This window comes from Anopheles ziemanni, chromosome 3 (assembly GCF_943734765.1).
Source record: "Anopheles ziemanni chromosome 3, idAnoZiCoDA_A2_x.2, whole genome shotgun sequence".
NCBI classification, from domain to species: Eukaryota; Metazoa; Arthropoda; class Insecta; order Diptera; family Culicidae; genus Anopheles; species Anopheles ziemanni.
In genome coordinates, this window is record NC_080706.1 from 49165796 (window position 1) to 49180887 (window position 15092).

At 45.9% G+C, this 15092-nt stretch overlaps 1 protein-coding gene across 1 annotated transcript in view; it reads right to left on the reverse strand.

Annotated features, from left to right (window-relative positions):
- The window catches only part of LOC131288598 (protein split ends), a 42522-nt gene extending 28059 nt beyond the window's left edge, over nucleotides 1–14463 (reverse strand). The window contains exon 1 of the mRNA XM_058317745.1: nucleotides 13752–14463. Coding sequence (XP_058173728.1) covers nucleotides 13752–14463 — 712 coding nt within the window. The remainder of the gene's footprint in view (nucleotides 1–13751) is intronic.
- Nucleotides 14464–15092: the final 629 nt, after the last annotated feature.

A 15092-nucleotide genomic window follows, 5' to 3' on the forward strand; every position in this document is an offset into this window, starting at 1 on the left:
CGCGAGGGTTTTTAATTTTCCCATTCGCATTTTTATCCCCACCCGGGCGGTCGGGATCGCGCCCCTTTCGAGAGTCCTTCCGCGGGCGGATGGCGGAGAAAGCCATCGGCTCGTGCCTCCCTCCCGCGCCAACACACAAACCGACGCGACGACAAATACACGCGCGCAGAGTTGTAATTAACAAATCAATAGTTAATTAATTATGATCCCGAGTCGAGATCGGACGAGGATGATTAAGAAATTGCTAGGTCGTGAGCGAATAGACACGCGGTAGACGTTGCTAACGTAAAACTGGTTGGTAGGAAAATCTTCTCGCTGGAATCGGTACGAAACCTTCGCTATTTCACCATAGGACGCAGTGTTTCGCAACTTGACGTTTGACGTATTTTAAGGGAGATTGTTGATTTGAAAATATATTGTAGAACCATGGTAAGGGTGGACCCATAATGGAAATTTATGATTCATTTCACATTTCACTACCGCACGTTTAGGTTATCAACAAGTTATTTACAACAATCGTTAAGCAGGCTATTTGGCGGCAAGTCGTTATTCGAGAAACGAAAATCATGGTTAGAAGGAGGTATGAGAAGGTTGACAAAAAGATTTATTCATTACAAAAATAGAAAATAAAATAAAGATTAGGATTTCAAAAGTAAATGTCTGTTTACTTGCTTTAACCTAAATTTCACTCTAGAAAATTACATGCAAAGGCTATACGATGGAAGATCACCACCTGTCTAAAACTAGCTAAACACCACCAGGGTTTAAATACACCGTTATACCAGCTTCTAGCTTTATAAACATCGCTTTGCAAAATTCATTTCGCACGTAAATTAAAATCTACTGAGTGCATTTTCTCAACACCAGCATTAAAAGACCGTTACCGGATCCACCTGTGTCTCTGAGGGGGGGGAGAGCTGCATTTATTTGCACAACCCCTCGTTAGGGTTCGCGCACAGCCCTGCAGGGACTCTTTATGCCTCTCATGTTACAGCAATCTAATCGATTGATTATCTGAAACCCTTTAAGCTCGTGTCGCTCCGTTCTGCTCCACTGAACCCCGCTGGCGCCGAGAAAAGAAACCGGGTATGTTGGAGAAATAAAAGATGGATAAACACTCTCGGGACACACGCCCTGGCAGACCAGCGATCGAAATTGCTTATGGCACACAGTTATTCGCACTATGTTATTAAACACCGACGCCACCACCTTGGGAACTGAGTGTTGGCGTGGACAGGGGCAGCGGTCCGACTCGGGTGATAAAATTCCTGTAATTTCAACACTTGCACCCCGGTACATCGATGAGTTTGCTACCAGTAACAATCCAGGTGGGGTGATCGCTACCCGACGCTAATGGTACCATTCGATGGCCTTAAAACAAGTATTGGACGTAGGCAAATGATAGAGTTACATCGATTGCATCGGCTTGATATCCGGCGAGCAGGAGGCGGCGTCTCGTCGTCGCTGGCCAGACTTCAAACGGGACCCTCCACTGGGACTCGCCTGGGAAAACTCTCCCGGGAAACGGGGTTGGAGAAAACGGCCGGATGGTATTCAGATAAACCATCCGCGCTCCGGAACGATCGCGTCACTCGATCGCGGAATTTGAAATGGAAAGCGTTTCGAATGTTTTACACTTTTGCTGCTTCGGTCCGCGATCTGCGCCGACCGAAAACGTAGATATAAAAGGCGAAGGGTAGAAGCGGGTTAGGGAAAGCAATTCCGCGTCCCGTGTATCGAGAAGAGGATGCAGTTTCATAATGCCACGCTTGATTTTGTTTAGCTTCCGTGCGTTTGAATGACCACAACTTCTTCCCCGAAGTGTGGCATAAGGGTTGGGTTTACTGATATATCTGCCGATTTCTACTTATTTTTCGGTCCCTTAGCAAAACATATCGATTGAAGATAGCACGGATGGAGAAGAAAAGAGGGAAAAAACCTTCCAATATACATTCAACATTTGTCGGATTCAAGATGAGTTTTTTGCCAAATCGAATTGCGCGAGACGGTGTTACCTTCCTCAGCGCCGTTCGTTAGTCCAAGAGCCGGGCGGGTCCGATATGTGGGTAGTTTTGGTAAACGAAGCAAGCGTTCAGAAGTACGTACCACCATAAGACCATCCGCTTTCCACCACCGGAGATGTATAAATGCTCGCACAAGAGGCAGATAGGCGTAGGCGAAAATTTGCAGCTTTTGCGCCAACCCGCCAACACAGTCGCAACAGCGAATACGAACCGGAAGGATACGATCCCCGTGCGATGGTGCAAATGCTTAATTATGACTTCTTGCCGGGATGGCTTCAACCTCTGAGGCTGAGCCTGTGTGCAGAAAAGCCTGTTTTATGCTTCCACTTTAAAGCCATCGAATTGAAAGGTTCCTCGATGGCGTCGGGATGTCGATGTGGTCTTGCAGGATCGGCCACTCCCTAGGAAGACTGCGAGAGCGCACGGAAATCGGACCGAGATTTGTCAGACACATCCGCGATGAGTTATGCACGGTGTACGCCAGGGGTTCCAACCTACGTCATCGTGTGCACCCAAGGCTTCTTCTTCTAGCCGCCGTCTGGGTCGCCTTCTCCCTCGAGCTCACCACCGTAACGCTCACCCCGTAACGTCGTTTGGCGAAGGCGCATCATCATCTGCATCCTCAACGTAACACCATTTGGCTCTGACGCTCATTTCCCTAATCGTTCGCTCACTATCGCGAATCGGATGCATTAAAACAGGGTGCTGGTGTATCCGCAAGGCGCTGATGGATCCGACAGACAGACGGGTTTGGAGAAAAAGTGAAAACGTAAAAGCGTTGCAAATTTATCGAAATGAACTTTTAATGAAGCGACGAAGCTTTTCGCAGGACCGCGTTAGAGTGTGAGTACCCCCATTTTCATGACAAACCCCATGATTTTCCCGAAGGCAGATATTTGTGTATCCTCTTCATTCCGGGAGTGTTTCTGCGATGCCGGATTTTGATACAATGTAAATAAAAATAATTGTTAGAAACACTTTCGTTCGTAACGCCAGCTGTCAATTTGACTCAGAAAAAATAGCCCGACGATAGCTATCACGGTTGATAATGTAAACGTAAAAAGGGGAATTTCAACGATCAGCTGACTGGTCGCCGATCGACACCGGGTCGAAGTTGTAAAAAGGGCAGTACGAATAAAAGACTCAATTTTTGATTCGCTCTACTCTAAGCGCCCTCAAACTACTTTCGGTCCTTTTTTATTCGCGCTCGTTTGGACGAATCCTAGCAATGATAGTGTCAAAAAATTGTGTTCATTAATTTCTAGTATTTTGACGTATCACATTTTATTTCCGGAGTACGGACTGGCAAATCTCTAACAAACATCTCTCGCGCTCTCGGTTGGACAGCACGTTCGACAGAAGTAAGTAATTAATTAAGCCGTTCTCAACCTCGTAGGCTGGGCGTGATTTATTTGACGAACCGTAACAGGCCGACTTCCTTCTTGAATCTACAAGCAGGGCTAACAACGCTGCAAACCCCTGCGGGCAAACTGTTTGACATCGTTGCGTGGTCCATGCAGCCTGCACCGTGCCTCACTGATGCGTCTCGCCCTTCCGAACACACACACTTTCTCCAAACGATGTGAAGCTCCAACGAATGACTTGGCATTAATCAGCAGTGCAAACAGGCAGACACACACATACCGAGGCACACGTCCGATGATGGCCAGAGCGGTGAAGAAAGTGACAAACGACCGTTTAGTTAGGAAGCAGTGAACAGCGACTCGCCGACTCTTCCGAACCGATGCCCAGTTCCGCCGGATAAACTTCGGGGCTTGGGAAAGTGTCACCCGCGGTCACAGTCACTTTGCATCACGTGGCGCAGAGGTTCACAGCGAAATTGATCTGCATCTGCATCGCCGATGGAATGTCTCCGCCGGTCAGTCGTGATACTGGGAAGCTCAACATCTGGTCGCACGCCACGAAAAGGTCACGCGGTGTTCGGCGGCGTCGGTTTCAATGACCCCGATGACAGATGTTACGCATGTTCTGCATACGCGGTGTGATTAATGTTGCGAAAGTGTAGTTAGCTGCCGCCGGTTCCCAGAGGGAATCCGGTTCGGTTGCCTGTAAACATTTTGCTAGACAACCCCTTCTACATAAAGCGACCGAGAGTAGCGAGTACGAGCAGTGTGTGCAGGAGAGTAATCGAGGGTTGTCCAATATTAAACATTAAACAACTTAGGAAACGGGTGTCCGGGCTTCCGCTGGAAACCATTTAACCTTGTCAATGTCTCAAATAACTTTTTTATGGTGGATAAACGATTCCTTCGCTCTCTTCCACCTTACACGATGTACCTAACCCGGCATGAGGTGGGGTGGTTAGGGTGCTCAGAAGGAACCGAACAAGAGCAAACCCAGACGCCAATGTCAGACAACAATGGACTTCCCCGAGCGTCTTTATAGGGTGACGCGGAGAGTTTGTTCGGTATCGTCTTACGGTGTAAGAGTGGTTCGCTTAGTGGACCCATCTCTCAGCCCAGCCCAGACGGCGAGACTTGACATACAATGATGATGAGGAACAAATTGACAACTTAACACCGCCAACATGCCCTCCCTCTTCCGAGTCCGTTCTCGAGGTGGGTGGAGTAAGTTTCTGCCGCTTTCATCTCCGGACCGGTCGCGCGATAAAAGCATCGTATATGAAATATTTTTCCTCAACGGACGTAGACCCACCGGGGTGGCTTTTGTATGCATCGAGTGAGTGGACTATGGAGTGAATTACTTTATCCTTTCAGAGCATGCTTTGGATGTTTACCAAGTCTGTGACAAACAAATACTTAAAACAACAGTAAGTTATACGACGCCTTTGCCTATTCATATTCATGTTGGTTCACATTGGCTAGAGATTTTTGTTTTGGAATAAATAATAGGGTGAATCAAGGCATTGGAACTATTTCGCACAGAAACGATGCCCGCATCTGTTCAGGTCTTGCCCCGGAAAAATAATAACAATAAAAACAATCTATGGTTAAAAGCCTCCATTCGAAATGAGGAAGATAATGGGTCTGTCTGTTCTTGAGCATCCTGCGATGAAGCTGCATCTTCATCGTAAGAACGTCGCGGGCAGCAACAAAGCAGGGCCAGCAAAGCTTAAGAATGGCCACCCACGCCACGCCATCTCAAGCGCCTGTCACTGGCGGCGAACGATTTCTGAGAAGTAAACGACCGTTTCGTCGATTTTTCCCATGCCGCGAAGAAAGAACGCGCTGACGCAAAGAGCACCCACACGAACCATATACATTCTGTGTGAATCCAACTCGGTTTGGTATCCCTTCATCCCACCCAAGTCCGAAGCCTGAGTGTCGAGGTTCAATAGCCTACCGGCTATACCCGCCTTACCCAACATTCGTATCGGCGAATATTGGAGGATTCGTTATGTTGAACCACAATGATTGGTGTGAAAACCTCTTCCCTATTTCTCTTCTGAATGCTTCTAACAGACAGTAATTCCTTCTGTGTTCGAGATCGGCGCGGTAAAAGTAACACCGGAGATTAGTTGCTCCATTTCGCACGCGAACGTCACAGGGACGGTAAATAACGGATGAGTCCTAAGGTGGCGAATTCTGGAATTGCCTAACGTTACTATAATAATTAGCTAACAGCATGTAGTCGGTTAGGACAGAAAAAAAAACGAACTTCACCCTAGAGAGAAGAAAAAACGAAGGGTAAAGTGAACCAAACCAGCCCTTAAGTCCGGTCTTACGAACGAACCCGTCCGCCTCTGCAAAAACTTCACTTTCATTCTGACCTCCTGAAGGGAGTCCCGTTAGGTGGCCTGGAAAGTCAGCCAGCCAGTCAGGCTGACTGGCGCAATTACGCATCGCATGAGCCACAAGTCCCACACCCAGTCCTTTTTATTTCCGGACCAGAGGAAGCAGCCACCACCAGCTTCTCATCTTCTTGCACAAGAAGTCATGCGAACTCCTACGTGCACGTGGTTGTCTGGAAGCCTACGGAAGTACGCAGTCTTCACCAAGCCAAGCCCAAATTAGGTGGCACAAACGAAGCTACGACGAGCGGATCTAACGCAAACTCTTCCAATAGGCTTCATCCATCGATACCGTTGTCTACAAGACGCGAACGAAAAGAAATTGCGGAGGAGCATAACAGACACCAAATCATCGACCTTAAAACGAGGTAAAATCGCCAAAATAATCATCAAGAAGAAACCGAATGTGTAGCAGACATTGCAGATTTTAGAAACAGTGATGGTTTTGTAAAATCTGTAACTTTTTAGAGACACGTTATAAAACTTGGTTAAGTCACATGTTTAGAACACTTCATCCCTAGCATGTTTAAACAATAATTTCTGTTTCTTCAGCTATATGGCCCAGAAGAAACAGCTTCCACTCAGAACATAACCGTACAGAACCTTACGTAAGACGTATCTTCAAACGCATCCCTTGAACAATTTGCAACAGATGGAAGGCGTGAGCATGTATGAGAGCATCTATCCAACCCACCAACCAACCGCCGGCCGGCTGGTTCCCGTTAAAAGTGATGCATTTTAGGTCATCGGAGGGCTTTTTTCGTCCGCCAATTCTAATATCTTATACTTACTTCCTCGTGGAATTTTTACCCAAGGCAAAAAAAGGGGTTTGTAGCTTTCGGTAAGGGGTACTGTTTCAGTCCGTACCGGTCGCATCTTAAAGATGGTTGGAGAACGCCAGTAAGCAACTAGCAATTTCGTTCCAAATCTTTTTTTTTTTTTCAACACAATCCGCATTGAACCACCCAAGAGAGATGATGGGTTTCAATCTTGTTCGAGAAAAGAAAAATATGTAAACACTTATTCCTCAACCAAATTGAAAACGGTAAATAGTAAGACGGAACGGAGAAACTATGACCTACAAAAACAAAACCACGTGATTCTACCACCGAACGCAGCCCGCAAATAGGGCGTAAGTAGCGATTGCAATGAAGGGACGCGAGTCAATGCGATATACAGAGAACGTCGCGACGAAGCGCCCTTGCGACGGCTGCCCACGTCTCCATCGTTTGAGACACAAATATCCTCTTTACTTTTAAAATCTCCACTCCCTACCGCAGTAGCAGATGATTTATGGCCACGTGGTGCGCTCGGGCAGCACAACGAAAGCACAATGCAAACACAACAACTTTCTAACACATTCTCTTCACAAGTTCTTTTTGCCAAACAGTTCCATCCATCAACGCAACAGATCTCTCCCAAAGTTCCAAATTCCACAACACTTCAACATCCCACACCAGGGCGGTTTATCAAGTACCGTTTGCCTGCCGCGGCAGCAGCAAAAGGGTATTGTACCGACACCCATCAAATAAAATTCAAATTACTGTTTCATTAGACCTACCGACGCAATTTGATGGTACCATATTCGGTGGTTACGGTGGTCATCGCATCAATCTGATATTAACAGGAGGACCCCGGCTGCATGCATGAGTAAAGAAGTTTTGATTGAATTTCTGTGCTACGACGGCGTGGGTTTTGCTTGGCAAACAATTCGAAGAATTCGATCTCATACAAAATTCGTCAGCTTCTCATGTACGGTCGGCCTTCGGCGTTATCCTTCAAACGATCTGCCGGCGATAACCTCATTTGGAATTGATTTCTTGTACCCATCCCTTCGGGTTGTTCTCGGGAGGGTGGAGGGCTGCTTAAACCTGCACCGCCCCAATGTTCAGGGTCGTAAAAAAGAAAAAGTCAGTTCCCCCAGCTAACGAGGCTATCTGCAGGTGGGAATCTCGCCAGAATCGTTCGACGGCTTCTTGGACCTTCGGCGGCTCCGTACCGAACTTTTGCCGCAGAACCTTGGCTTCCTTGGGGCCGGCCATTTGTTTGCTTCGATACGCAAAGTACTACGCCCGGGCGCAAAAGGGGGAAGCGATGGCCGAAATAAAAAACCCCTTTCCCGGCAGCACAACAACAGTTATGCCACTCGCTCGCGAGCGCGCGCGCCCCCCAGACAAAATGGGGGCAACAGCTTTTTAACCGCCTCGGCACACCACCGGTTCAAGTCTACACAAAAAAAATGGAAGAATCCGATGTGACCCTCAAACCGTAAACCCAGCACCACGAGGAGGGAAAAAAAAACTCCTAAATAAACCCTTCGGCAGGCACCCATCCAGACATAATAAATGAGCTGCCGAATAGAGTACCGCAAATAATGTTCCTTCGGGTTTTTTTGTTGTTAACTTTTGGGTTAATTCACCCATTTGGAATTGGTTTCCCATTTTGCGCATTTCCCGCTAGGCAGCCTTATTCTGCCAACATGCGTTTATTTAGCTCCTCTCTTGCGCTTCATCCAAATAACCATTTAGGAAAATGCAAAGTCGATCCGCCGATACGCGTTTACTACTTTAAAATGTGTTCCCCTCCCTCCTCCCCCCAAAAAACACTCCCGAGAAGATTCCCTCGGAGCAACGGTTAATGTTTAATGGAAAACAGAATCGCTAGACATCTTGTGCTTCAAATAAAACAAAAGGCAGAGCACACGTTCACGAGCCAATTGGTTCAAGAACAGTTAAGTTCGGACGCACAAGATCGACACTTACGTGCAGGAAAGGAAAAAAAAATTGCGGCTCGCATGTGATATTCCCAACATTGGCGGCACAAGGCTTTTTTTATTATTTCTTCACCAAAAACTCTTTTTTTATAAGCTTCTGTGGTGATCAGAGAGAAAGGGAACGTAGGCCATGGTAGGCTCAATATGGAGGGATCCAGCAATGCGGCGCGCGAACAAGCGGACCGGTTTAATTAAATACCATGGGATTGAATTTTTATCTTCATTATGCTTTCATACCCTCCATATGCAAAGAACTGCACAAGGGACCGGCGAAGAATGCGCGAATACATGTGTGTGTGTGGTTGCGATTTGCGTGTTTGCTCGGAGCCACCAGGTTTGCCTCATCTTCCCATTAGGGTGAATGGTGCAAACAATTGCCAGATTGTTGCGGAGGGCGCCCGAATCGCCCGATCGCGAAGAAATCGTTCGTTTAAGTCGAATTTAGCGCTATTAGATATCATTCAGCTCGAGCCTTCCTTGTTTGGTCGTGGTTCCCATGATTTTCGACCGATTCAAAGTATCAATAAAATAGAACTATGTCGCGGTTACCGTGAGAAGTACTTTAATGGGATTCCAATTTACGCCTTACTTCCTTGATTTACAATGAAAATACAAAGTTGTACTATGGCATTTCGTCACAAACTTTTATAGACCGCACTCAACACATTCGTGAAGGATGAAAACTACTACTTTAATGTTGTTTCTGAACGAAAAAAAATGCCGTTTATAAGTCGTTCGATCTTTTCTACAAGAGTTTAATGTAATAGCTCTTTTCGATGCTCTTTGTCAATACATTGCCAAAATAAGTCATCAACATAATTATAGTTTCAAAAGTTTAACCTCCATTCGACCGCTGATGAAGATGGAAACACAAAGCACAACCCTATTTTTTAACAATCATCCTTTAAATAACGTTAATTGCTGTTCTTATGTTGTTTCACGGGACTTCTTTCACTCGGTTTATGTTTTGTTTGGAGGAAAAACGAATCGGTAGAAGACGACACGAGAAATGGTACAAATGTTATGTTCCGGAAAAGCCAACATAAGTATCACTTCGATAGCATCCAACAACGAACGACGACGTCTTGTTCACTTCCTATCCCCGCACCAATCCTTCGCCGTGTTGCTACCATGAACCCGTACCAACTCTCTCGCCACAACCAACAATTGCTGCTGGTAGTCGTCGGCGCGCTGTTCGTCGCGTCGGTAACCCCGTTTCTACGATCGAACGATCATGTTCATCAAAACGTATCAACAACTTCACCCGTTTGTTTGTTTGATTTCTACTCCTCGTCTCTTGGCATCCCCCCGCAAACGCTTCGCTCGCGCTTTTGCAGCATAATTTTCTTCCACTCTTTCTTTCGGTTCCTTTCCGGTTCCATCTGGGTGAGAACTTGATGGGAAGAAATTTTCTCTCGGAATCAATTCGAGCCACCAGTCAAACCACAGCAAACCGTTTGGAGTTTGTTATTGATTCTTTCCCCCTCTTGTTTAACCACATGCGAAAAAGATCGGAGACCGAAACCGTAGTGCAATCAACAAAGGCTTGTACCCAGAATAGTATAAGATTCTGGACCTCTAACGAGGATTGAATCAACGTAAATCGGAAACATTCAACTCTGTAAAAGGACGATGTGTTTTGTTTCATCCTCCAAATGATTCTCTTCAAACAAATTAAATCAGTGTAAGGAAACAGAAGAACATAAAATTTTACACGTCGTTTCAGAATGACAACAGTGTTAAACATGCTCATTGTTTTCCACTCTACAGTTTCATCTTCCTTACGCTAATTAGGTCCAGATTCCGGTAGAATGTAACATAACCACTTCCACGAGATATGGAGCACACGAAACAGTTGAAATCAGTGGCCAAAGTATAGTTTGTTTTTTTGGCAAAAATGGTTATGTTGAGACAGCAATAAAAAAAGGAGGCCAACGTATCATCCACGTACCATTTGTACTCCTAAACTGGTTCCACTGCAAATTACACGTATGTCATAATTAAAAGCCCATTTGCGCCAGCTTTTGGGCAGCCGACATTGGTAGCATTTTTTGTCGGCAGTATTTTTTTGAGGATTGCAAAATTGGAACGAAACACGAAACCGACACACGACCGAAGAGATTCTTTCACGGTGTCTCGTCGTGTGTATCTGCAAGCGGCCTAGTGATATCGCTAGGGCGGCCAAAAATTGCAATCAATCATAAACCCGATCTAATGAACCCGGAGCGATGGGGGATCACAATCATTTATTATCCGAACACACACACAGACACACACATCTCCAGCTGAGCTAATGCTGCATTCCAAACGGTAGAGAGGCGTTCAGCAATTTCAGCCCCATCTCACATTACCTTGACACCGAACGAGCCCTTGCTCTTCTTCAAAATTTTGCCATCCCGATTAGCCTCCGTTTCCGCCGAAGATTACTTACCTAGAAGGAAATAAGAAAAGAGTTGAAAGAAAACATTAAAACATGAACATTTTGTCGATTTCATAAAATGCATTATATTTGACCATGGGGAAATGTAAGTGACTGGAAAGAAATATTGATCAACATCGAAGTGTGGTGTGGAAGAAGGATATCTTTGCCATTTGTTTCAACAGTTATGCAAATTTTCAGGTTGAACGATCCAATTTCGAAGCATAAGAATACCAGAGCCATTCCATTTCATATGGATGATCACTCAGAAGTTGGTTTGGAAAAGCGTTTTTGAAACACAATAAAAACTTCATCAACGACAACAAACGATTTTAACAAAAGCAGATCTGACCCTGATTCAAAGCACGCAAATTATTTTCGAAAGTTTTACTTTTCAAGTGACGTCTTCTTTAGCGGGTCATTAAGAAACTGCAGGGCCAACGAAAGTGATCATCATCTTGTTTGCCCGAAAGGCGTGAAAGTGATGCCAATTTGATGCTCCCAAGGCGAACAACGAAGACATATTACGGGCACGGTGTACACGACAAATAAAAACAGTTTTTTTTTTGTAACATAAAATTATTTTAAAAAAGCTACCGACATGGTCCAAAGATTGCTTACAGTCGAGTCGACGTCGTTCGCGCGGGTCGCAGAGTTTCACTCCCTTTTTCACTGCGCATCTTCGTCGCCAAGGGCTTCCCTTTCAAGTGGTTAAATTACACGTCTTTACAAGACCGAGCGCTACAACTGAAGGCCATTGGTGTACGTCGCGGTGGTGGCGAATAAAACCGGAAACAACCATTTAACCGAAAGTGGACAGCAGAAAGTACATGTGCAGCGCTGCGTGACACACAGCGGGGCGAAGATGACCATTCTGAGACACAATTTTGTTTGCTTCAGCCAGTGGGATGTTTTGGTACACTTTCTTCGGCTTGCATCGATCAGCTGGTTCCGTGGGGTGGCAAAAGAGTTCCGCCATACTGGGCTTGGGTGTACTAGCAAAAACCAAACACGGAAACATCCGGCAGGGATGGGCGCAATGCCAGCACTAATATAGTTAAACCAGACGGGAAATCTGGATTCAATCCTCCGCAAAGCTTCGTGGGGTCGATGGGAGAAGCAGATACCATATGGAGAGCACGTATAGCATAAGGGAGGGTTTGCGCATGTGCCAACACTAACTCTGCTTTCCCGCCTTGGAATCATAAAATAAACTTGTCGGGTTGATTTTGGATCGAACTCCGCGTTGTACCGAAGAGAAATTCAAGTGAGGACATAACGTACTTCTACAATAGCTCTGTTTCTGTTTTTCCAACTGCTTTAGGAAACAAAATATCCGAAAATTTCCGAAACAAGCTACGATCTCTCAACTCTTCAAGCTACGAACCAAAATCAATATAGTTTTTGATACGCAAAATTAAGTTGAAAATCCCTCCAAAAACCTTCAACAATCCAACCCGATGCCATTCGTAGCGACGTGAGAAATTTAGCGAAAAAATCACACAATCTCCTAACATTATCGATGACCGCAATTGATATGATTTGGGGTAGTCTATCGTAAAACGTTTTACAACCTTTTGAAAAACGATGTTGAGGGACGTTTTCCATCGGATTTCATGGCGGATTGTTCGCTCCTTAAACACTTCTGATGAAATAAACCATCCCGCAATAATGCCTGCTTCTCAGGGGGCAGAGAGTACGGCGAGATGAGGAAATTTGGTTCTGTTTTATGATTGCAGCAGCGATAATTTTACGACTCCACTCGATATTTCGGCACGGCCCGGAGCATCGGAGAGATTACGGTCGGCATCATCTCGCTCGGATGCGATTCTCGGTTTCGGGAGCGCATAAATCTGCGCTTTACGAAACGACCGAATGTTGGCTTATGAAACTTGACCAGTCGTATCGTTAAGCCTAGGGGCCAACCATCTCATAATGCGCAAGCGATCGCAATAAAAGCAAGTTGCAAGCTTATCGTTAAAGATCACCTGACTCGGTTTCAATTTGCACAGGAGTTGTGTCCAACAAACAAACAAACATCGAGTAGGGGTGGCTGGGGTAATATGCACCCCAAAACGCACCTTTTTCAATATCTTGTGAAAAACAAGATTAAATTGCGGAAAAGGTAATCACCCTGCAAGAGACGAACTAAAACATGGGTTTGGTTTTATACATGGCATACATAGTTATGTGAATTATAACCAGAACTTGAAACTGCACATAAAAAACTTTGTAAGTATGCAGATTTACTCGTATTTTAAATAAAAGGTCCGTAGAGGTAAGTATAAATTTTTCATGAATTTCAGTTACTTCCTGTCAAATCACAAAAAAAAATTTTAAACTTTTCCATAGATCCAAGTTTGGTTACTTGAGGAGAGGTGCATTTTGCCTCACTGTTTTGCTGCGTATTGCCTCACTGTTTTGGTGCGTATTGCCCCTTTGTTGTTCTGCGCAATTTATTATAAGGGCAATTTTGTGGTGCATTTTACCCCAGCACAGGTTCGTTGTTTGCCTTAACCAGATACACATCTATAAAAAATTGAGCTTGATCAAAATTGAAGTTTCATTAATTTTTTTTAACAATAAAGGTCGAAACTCCTCGACACGTTTAATCCTTAATGAACCGAATGAATTACTAGCAAAAACTCAATACTTTTCCTTAAGGAGTGCTTATTGCCCCAGGAGCCCCTATCCAATTTCAAAACGCACCACAAAGAAATGGTTGTCTACCACGACGATCGCAAAACCCATCGCCGCACTTACATTGCCAAACGTTGTAGTTTGCAGCCCGCGGCCCCTCCTCCAGGATCTTGATGTCGAAGTCGTACGCGGCGAGGTCCTTGCGCAGATTGGACGCCTTGTCTGAGGTGAGGGCGCAGGTCGGCAGCAGGAACAGGCTGTCGAACTCGTAGATGTCCCGTATCTTCGGGTTGACGCTGGCCGTGCTCACACCGTAGCCCCCGTTGCTGCTGCTGTAGTAGAGACTGCCGCCGTTCGTGATGATCGAGCAGCCGCTTCCGGTGCCGGACCACGAGGACGCTCCCGTCGGTCGGTTAAAGTGTCCACTGCCCACCTGCCCGGACGCTGCTGGCGTTCCGTTCGACAGACCGTTCGAGACGTAGCCGCCGTTCGTAAAGCTATGGCTGTGCTGCTGAGACCGGCCGCTATCCGACCCGAGGCCTCCGATGGTGAGCTGATTGCGGCTTCGAATGAGCCGGTTGTTGTTGGCGGAAGTGGTTCGAGGAGTCGCCGTCGTAGTCGTCGGTGTCGTTACCGTCGGAGTGGCAGAAGGTAGAACACCGGTCGACGAGCCGTTCTGCAGGCTGTGCAGCTGATGGTTGTGGTGATGCTGATGCTGCGGTTGGTGCGACTGCTGCTGATGGTGGTGTTGATGATGGTGGTGGTGATGATGGTGATGGTGGTGGTGGTGGGCGCTTGGATGGCTCGCAACACTAGGTCGTTTCACTGATATCATAGCTCTAGCACTTCTGTAAGCGAACGCGGGAGGTAACGGGGTGTTCTCTCGTCGATGGCCAACAACTTTGACATCCACGCGCAGAGGATCATACACTCAAACCGGGACGCACAAACACGCGGAGCTTTTTCGCGCCTTCGCGTGGCGTTAACCTACTCTGCTAACATGCACGGGGACGCTTTCACCTATTTCTCCTTACGTTGAACGAGACGACTTAGGCGAAGATTCGCTGAAGATCGATATTCTCTCGTGGCACCAAAATACCAAACCGAGCAGGACGCACAGAGCAACTACACAAATTCATGAAGAATCTCACCGTTGCTCGTCACATTACAGAAAGCGGGCGGCAAGCAATGTGGGTTTACGAAGAGCCGGAACTAGACGCCTCCGGTTCTGTCTTGCACGGTTGAAATCTCGAATTTTTCTTTTATCACAGACATTTAAGCACTAACGGTGTATAGAACGTATCACGTGCCCTCTCGTTGCAGTAGAAGTCGATCTTCTATTCATCACTTTCTCTTTTCTTTTCAGTGTTCGATCATCTTCAAAATTAGGGAAACAAGTTGAAAAATCAAAAATGACTAACACGTCATAAATAAGTTAAAAATAAAATCCCCGAAACACACAAC